We start from the raw sequence: 8,849 nt of genomic DNA on the forward strand, positions 1-8,849 counted from the left end.
TATTACCAAAATTTTGTTTATTCAGTTCTATCTATAAAAAATTTAAATTATCATCAAATAAACAAATGAATTCATTTGATCACTTTTATTCCGCATTATTAAACAAAAGTGGAAATTATTTCCTCTTACTGAAACTGCAACAAAAATAATCCTAATTAAAAATGAATGTATTTATTATTGTTCTGTGGCTAAAATTTCTAATTACACAAGATAGGTTCACTGGTTGTAGAAGTTTCCGATGCATCAACCACTTTAGAGTGCACCAGTTCATATGCTCTTTATTGTGCATTATGTTGGTATAAGTGTGTTTGTTCACAGGACAACCTGCAAGTTGTGTAGACTGAACTGGAATAGCTCACAGGGTAGGGACCTATGCTGGAATAACTCATGGAAGGTGGGGACCTATCTCTTCTATCCAAGATCAGTTAGTTACACTGGGTATTAACTGTGTCAACAGCATTCAAGTGTTACGCTGCATCACTGCTTGACAACTAAGCATGCACATGAAAATTACATGTATATTTGGTGATATCTAATCTTCTATTCGATTACTTGTTAAGTTTCCTGTAATGAACTGTAAAACAAATCCTGTTTCAGTGATGAAGCATCATAAAAACATGCTTCAATGCTTGTGGTAAAGTGACATGTATAACCACAAATTACATTAAGAATATTACAAAAAAAACAAAGAAACAAAAAAAAAAAAAAAAAAAAAAACACCTATATATATATCCTCTGATAAAATGATCATAGTATCAATCAGAAAATAAGCATTTCTTTAAAAACTGACTAGTAAAACTGTTTTTTATTTATTTACTAAGCTTCAATTATCTTTAGTTTAGTAAAAACTGTTTAAAAAGATTGAAGCATAAGAATAACAGAAGATATTACAACAGTTTTGATGAGAGACAGAAATTACTCTTAAAATGACTAACAAAACAGTTATACAATATTATATAAGATTTCATTACAAGAGACAAGTATAGTCTTTTTATTAGAATTTTTTTTAGATAAAATGTGGCACATTTCCTTAAAAATTTTTCCCAAATATATTTTTAAACATATTCTGCATCAGAAGGTATATAAAAGTAAAAGGTTTGTGTGACTTGTTTGCAATTGGTACAGCTATGTTATTAATTATTAAACCAAATGTTATTTTTAGGTCGGTTTAAACTAAAGAGCTCATGCTTAGCCATATCATTAACAATATCAGTAAAATATCAACGATTTATGAATTGTGTATGAATATGAAAGGATCTCTGTTTGCCATATTTTCTGTTACTTGGTAATTTGTAAGAATATCAACCTCAAAGCATAATAATTAACTTCTCATAACTGAACTTAAATAAAATCCAGTCTTTCTAGATCTGAGTTTCTATTCACCAAACCATTTTAATTACATACTATTTTTCTAATCCTTGCAGTGAAAAATTCGTGTTGGCAACTTTGGAGCAGTTCCATTTTAACTCAATCACACCATGGTGACCTAGAGTATTCAATGTGAAAGAGTACTACAAAAATGGAAATTCTGCAGAGTTTGCTTACATAACACAAGCACACAAAAAAAAAAAAAAAAATACTGCCTGGCATTCAGTTAAGAAATGGATTGCCTTACTGATCAGCAGAAATGATGTGTTAAGTCACCCATATGCAAGTCTAATGTAATGAATGAACCCAAGCAAATGTTACTGAAGAGTTCTAAGAGAAGCTTGTAACATTTCTCATAAAACATGAATATTAACTATAGCACAGCGAGAAAAATCTGACATTCTGACTTACTAAAATATTACTTCAAAATTTCAGTTATCTCATCTTTTAAGTGAAATCAGGAAACAAATGTGTTTTGCATTGTATTTCTAATGTTCATGGAAATGAGTTACACATTTTAAATAATGTGGTTTTGTTGTTGTTGTTATTTGGTTTTTAGGAGCATCAAGCAACTAAGGCCATATTGCTCTGGGGGATATGGCGGTGGTCATTCCAACCTTTCTGCATCCTCCGTATTTGGTGGTCACGGGCTTGAACCCCGGTCCAATCTTAAATAGTTTTGTGATGACACTCGTTTTCTTCAGATTCATTTGGCTTATTTTAAAAAAAAAACTACACTTTATTGAGCTTTAAAAAATTCTTGCAATCCATTGCAATTACTGGCAGTCCCTCTCCAGTACTGGCATCTTCAAATCTGTGTTTAATGAAGATGCAGTCACTTCTGAAGCATAATTATCTTGATGTTTTGCTGAATGATTTTGTTCATTTTGATATCAGTTTTGGATTATTACCAATGAAACCTGGTTCTAAACAGATAGTTCTTCCCACAGCAGGTATTTGCGATTTCTGAAGGAAACAGTATGCCCAAAGAGATCCTGATATTAAATGATAGAGGTTTTGCATAATCATCTCTGTCACCAATTAAAACTCAAGCAAATATTTTCTATGGGGATAGCTCATAGACAAAGTGTTCAAAACCCTGGATGGTTGATAGTTTGAAGGAGGCAATACAGCAAGAGGAATTTTCAATCTCCACAGACACTCTATAAGCCACACAGTGAAATTTCATTATTTGACTTCAATACATCATTTCACTAGGTGACTACTGACTATGCTTTGATTTGAGACTGGTATATCCTACATATACAATCACTTTAAATAATTAACAAGGTGTGTGATGACAATTTTCCCTTTTCTTTTTTATTTTTGTAAGCAGCTAAAATGGTTTGATGAATAAAAAGTTGTCCTATATATACACAAAAATTCTGCATGAAAGCTAAATTTTCACTTAATCTAAAATTATAAAATAAACCTGAAAAAAAAATCTGAATTATAAAAGAAATTATACAAAAACCTGAAGGAATAAGTTAATCTCAGGTTTAACATCCATTAACTTATGTTATGTTACTTTTTTTTTTTTTTTTTTTTTGCAGTACAATATGAAATGTTTTGATCTTTATTTTATGTATCTTTTTTGTTTGCAAAAGAAGGTTCTGAAATGAAGATAATGAAAGAAAAGTGAATTAAATAAACATATCATATTATAAAGAGAAATGAAGGTGGCAATAAAATGAAGATCTGATATTTTGTTTATTACACACTAAACAATAAATTTGCAATAATAAAAAAAAGCAAGTTAAGCAAAATCCAAAAACTATATTTTCAGGAAAAACAAAAAGTAACTTAATGTTCAGGTCTTATTTTCCTATTCTTAAGAACAATAGATGATGATTAAAAGAGCTCTAATAGAGAACTGATAATGGAGTGTGGGTGTGGGGAAAAAAACAGGATCAAAATAAAAAGACCTAATATAATGGCAATGAGGGAGGGACAGAAGAAGAGAGGAAAATAAAAATAAATGATGCACATAGTGCACACTACTGAATTTTTGTCTGAATGTGCATGAAAAAGAGACAGAAATATCTGAAATTTAATATACTCTTTACAGTCCTGTCCTCTGCATGATGCAGACAAATAAATATGTGTTTTACAAATGGATAGCACGCCAAATAAAAAAAAAAAAAAAATTGCAAATTCTGAACTAAATACTCTTTCAACAATTCAATAAGTAATTCAAATTTAGTTTCTCAGGTTCTCTATATTCAAATAAAGTTAATTAATAAAAAAATATGAAACACAAAAGGTTCAGGTTCTTCCAAAATTAGTATTAGTATTGGCAGTATTAGTATGATGCAAGGAAGCAAGGCTTATACAGCACCAGGCAAAACAAGAAAAGAAAAAAAAAAGGGGGGGGGGGGAATATATATATATATATATTCAGGGAGATAAAAATAATACATTTGCTGTCATTAACCTACATCAAATATCATCAACAATAATGAATAAAAATCTTAAATAATCTATAATAGTTATAAATTCAATTTTAAAACTGAATGGAAATGATTACCACTCAAACTTAAAAATACTGCTAAATCAGTTGTCTATAATGAATTAGCCTTTGAATTTGTAACAGCTTACAATATTATAGGATTTATAAGTAAGCTTGTTAGCCAGTATAATCAACCTAATAAAACAGATTGGAAATGTCAGTCAATAGCTGTAAGCCAATGGCGACTAATTTCTCCAATGAGTAAAAAAATAATCAAGAAATATTTTTTATAATGGATAAGGGTTGTTAATGCTTGATCAAAACTGGGTCAAGCATTAACAACCCTTATCTTTGTGGTGAGTTTTCTTGTGGGATATTCTACTTGAGGGGGAGGGGGTTAGGATCCCTACATCTAATACCAGCAAAAGATCCCCCACCTCATGTACACCACTTCTTCACTGGCAATTCCTGTTCTCAGTTTCTCTCAAAACTTCTTCCTCTTCTATTTCTATCCAACTCAACTGCTCTACCAACTCCAACAAAAGTATCACAATGAACAATAACTGGTTCCACCAAAACAACTGCACAAAAGTGAAGCCAATATCAGATGACCAGCAATCCCCCCCACCCCCACATCCCAAGTATGAGAAATAGCCACTGGTTTAGGAGCAATCAGCAGAAGCCACTGCTCACTAAATTCTCTCATTTTTTTCCCAATCAATTATGTAACCTATAACCAAAGTTTTTAATTGCTATAACACACTGAAGACCTTAAAATAAAGGTTGTAATACCTGGCCCAATATGTTTTCATGCAGTGTTGTACTCTACACAATCTGCATAATTATGACTTTCAATAATCATATCAGAAGAAATATTTAGTAATTACTTAAGTCACTGTATCATGAAATTTGTGAAAAGTAAAAGATGAGGGATGCAAAAGCTGCAAAAATGTCACTGAAAATGTGAAAATTCAAATCAAAAGAGAGAAGTACACTGATGACTGAATAAAGTAGGTAATAAAGAATGAATAACTGCACTTCCAAGCCCAAAGTGGAAAATATTTTTGTCCATGATGATGGTAATGGAGTCCAGTTACTGAATTATCATATTTTAAAATTCTATCAGATAACTGGTTTTAGATACATGAACACGTTTATAAATATTTTGGGAGGGAGGAAGGGAGAACTAAAAACTTTCCTAGTTGCTATCAATTTAGATATATTTTATAGATATAAACATGTTATACCTTTGCATATTATATATTTTGGTGGCACCAAATTAAGTTCCTCGTGACATCTTGTAGTATTTATTCTTCACTCATACTCAACTATTTCCTGATTCACCACTCATTTAAAGAGTGGTTAATCGGAAAAAAATCAGGGATCATAGGCTGGTAATCACTAATTGAGAAACCATAAACACTTTTATTAACTAAAATATGCTAAGAATATCAATTCTGATAACAGTAAAAATTATACCAAAATGGAATAACAATATAACAATAGAATGATTTAATAAGAAACAGTACAGTAGCAGCTTATAAGCAAATATAATTTATATGCAGCACCCAAACATATTGCCTATATTACTAATTAAGAATTAAAATTTCAAAATTCTGAAATTCATCACTGAAATTAATGAATGAAAATAATTACAGATGTAATAAAAATTAGCTTATTGTTTATTTCTTAACTACTCTAATAAGTCTCAAATCAAAATCCCCACATGGTTTAAATATCTATTTGTTCAGCTGAAAATTACAATTTTTTCAGATATTTCTTTTAATAAACTGTTTCTGTTTATCAAATATTTTTCTATTTATATATATTAAATTTCTTCATGGAAAAATATCTTTTTACCATTAAAAATAAGATACAAAGGGCATTTTCATTAATGAGATTTTCAGAAGGTTTCTTCAATTTATTAAAAAATAAAAGGGAAGGGAGGGAAGAAGGCAGCACAAAAATCTTGTGTAACCAAAATGTGATTGGCTCACAAAAGACAGTGTCTTATTTTGTTCCTATCAATTAATCCCTCCTTCAATATTTTAGTGACTCTTTAAATATGTAGATATGCACTTACATAGACAAGTTTAGTAGCAATTCAACTTCTACTTGAACACGTCTCTATACAGAGCAAATATAAAAATAATTCCATACGTGATGACTAAAATATACACGTATTATATTTTGCAAATGTAATGCAAAACAAATAAAAAAAAAAAAAATTTTAAATAAACAACAAACCGACTGCTAACAAGTAAGTCACAACTTTTAATTAATAAAATATAATCAAATCAAGTTAATGGCATATTTATAATTTACATTTCAGTGCTTTTGTACTGATGAAATGGCTTAGAATTATCAGTGGTATTTTTTTAGAGAGGGGGGAAGGGAATGGAAGAACATTTTGTTATATTTCCCAATAACCTCTGCATATTAGAAAATGCAAAGCAAGAATTCATCAGCCTTTATCACAAACTCAACTTCCTATACAGCAAATAAACTACTTATCTTTAATAAAAAGCTCATTCCATATTAAATTACCTAATAGGTGGGGTGGTAGATTTCTTATAATACTTAATGCACACCTTTGATATTGGAGGTAAAGAGTGACAATAAGCATTCCCATCTTCATGCACATGGGGAAATGACTTGCAGAACCTCGAAATACTCTTGGACATACCTCAACATTGCAGAGTTGCTTTTAGTGGCAAACTACACTGCAGCAGAAACTGGGTGTTTAATGATAATAGTTCTGTAGCACTTTGACTCAAACTTGTTTCTGCATTTTTTTGTTCTTAACAAAACCCTTGGCTTCTTTGACCAGACTTTTTACATCTTCACCTCCACTGTCTCCTTCTGGGTCCCAGTCAGAAGCTGATTCTGCTGGTTGGTATTCATCTGACTCATCATTAACCAAGCTGTCATTTAAGGTACAACTGATAGGCTCATCCTCATCTCCAGTTTGCGCTTTTTTACCTAAGAGACAATCAGAGTAATTAGAGGATACAAAAAGTTCTCATTACATTAAAAAAATAATAATAATACAAAAATAAATAAATAATTAGCTCCAATAAAATTGAATATTTATAATTTATAGAAATAATTTTTATTGTATTTAGAGTGGATTCTGGTTATTTGGGCCACCAGTTAATAGGAGCAGCTGTTTATTTTGATAGATTGCACTTTTGATAGATTGCACTAAAAAAAACTCAATCTTATTGAATTTGCGATAATACCGACAGCTGGAATTCTGTGGGTTATTATGGTGAAATATGTTTACCATGAAATCTTCAATCATAAAAAAATTAATTTTCAGATTATTTTCTTCATCCCTGTTTTTAAAGCTTCGTAACTTGTTACTATGTTCTCACTTGCGCGTATTGTGTTACTTGCAATTTGTGCGCCGTGTTCTTTGTTATTGATTGCTTATCTTTTTACTGTTTTAAATTTTAACCCACACACAAATGTCAGTGAACAGAAATGTAAACTAGTTAGTATGTACATATTACAGTAGGTATTAATTATTCCGATTATCACGTACCATTTAATTTTTTAATTGATAAGGTAATAAAGGGTAAATTTGTGCTTAATATATCTTTACTTTTATAGCCTGTGGATAATATTCCTCCTATTTTCGCTAATTAGAATCGCTGTTTAATAGAATTAAAATTCAATTCACAAACATCATCACAATGACCGGAGCTTACTACACTTTGTATAGTGAACAGTACGTTACTATGGCGAGTCCATTGTAACGTGATTTGATTGTACAGTGAACCAATTGTAAAGTGGGGGGTTCCCACTATATTTTTAACTATTTATGTGAAACTTCGCATAATTGGGGCAGCCGCTTAATCGAGCCAAAATGCACTAGTCCTGATGTGTTCCAAACAACCGGAATCGACTGTATTTGAATAACCAAATTAAATTATAATAAATATATAATAATGACCTGCGTGCATATATCTGTCATGTTTATATGAAGGCACTATGAGAGAGAGAGAGAGAGAGAGAGAGAGAGAGAGAGAGAGAGAGAGGAGAGAGGAGAGAGAGAGAGAGAGTGTGTTGTGTGTGTGTGTGTGTGTGTGTGTGTGTGTGTGTGGTGTGTGTGTGTGTGTGTGTGGTGTGTGTGTGTGTGTGTGTGTGTGTGTGTTTTTTCCGGCCATTACAAATTATAACAGTCTATTGAGGTGCTACTCTCAGATCTCTTAGCATCTGTTGATTGATGAGCTTTTTAACCTTGTTTAATAAGCTTTCACATAAGTTAGTTTGTACAGTTCTTTGGGTGAAAATCAAGCCTATTAAATTCATTTGGATTCATGTTTCTATAAAAAACAGAGTAACCAATGGAGAGAACTTCTAATGTATTGCTATAGACAACTGTAAAACAATACACAAAAATAGAGCACATGATTTTGTGTTTCAGTTCTTTTCTCACACATTCTATCAATTTTTCACTATCATTTCAGAAGATATGAATAATAATATTAACTAATAAAATACTAAGGCACTAAGGTGAAATGTCTCGTAGCAAATGTTTAATTATTCACACTATCTAAACACATAGCAGCATAGACATAACACAACACAATCAACATTATCTTTAAGAATGTTGGTCATGTCACTGATGTACAGCATTAATACTACACTGGATATCAATGCAAGAAATTTTTATATCATTGCTGGAAAAGTGATGTGTGATGTGCTATGTTGTGTGAGCTGACCATTAAAAATGAATAAGTATAAAATATAAGTAACAAATCAGTTGTTAAAATCTGAAATACAACAAATCAGGAAATATAAATAAATTTCATTCAATCTCAAGAAGGCTGAAGCCAGAAGAGTATGCATATTCATAGTGACTATATACATATTGAATTACAGGTAACACTGAATTACAGGTAGTATGCATATTCATAGTGACTATATACATATTGAATTACAGGTAACACACACTGGTCTAGTTACATATTTAACCAAAAACACTGTCTATATGTGTATATAAATGCTTCAAAATCCATTTTTA

General features: G+C 30.9%; 1 protein-coding gene across 1 annotated transcript in view; it reads right to left on the reverse strand.

Moving 5' to 3' along the window:
- Positions 1-237: 237 nt before the first annotated feature.
- LOC150088646 (uncharacterized) overlaps positions 238-8,849 on the reverse strand; it is a 198,042-nt gene continuing 189,430 nt past the window's right edge. Inside the window, exons 12-13 of the mRNA XM_090370278.1 lie at positions 6,365-6,799; positions 238-574 (exon numbers count right to left, since the gene is read on the reverse strand). Of these exons, the coding sequence (XP_090226404.1) occupies positions 6,591-6,799 (209 nt within the window). The 3' untranslated portion in view covers positions 238-574; positions 6,365-6,590. The remainder of the gene's footprint in view (positions 575-6,364; positions 6,800-8,849) is intronic.

The sequence above is a fragment of the Mastigoproctus giganteus genome, chromosome 3, assembly GCF_048544385.1.
Source record: "Mastigoproctus giganteus isolate SK-2022 chromosome 3, ASM4854438v1, whole genome shotgun sequence".
NCBI classification, from domain to species: Eukaryota; Metazoa; Arthropoda; class Arachnida; order Uropygi; family Thelyphonidae; genus Mastigoproctus; species Mastigoproctus giganteus.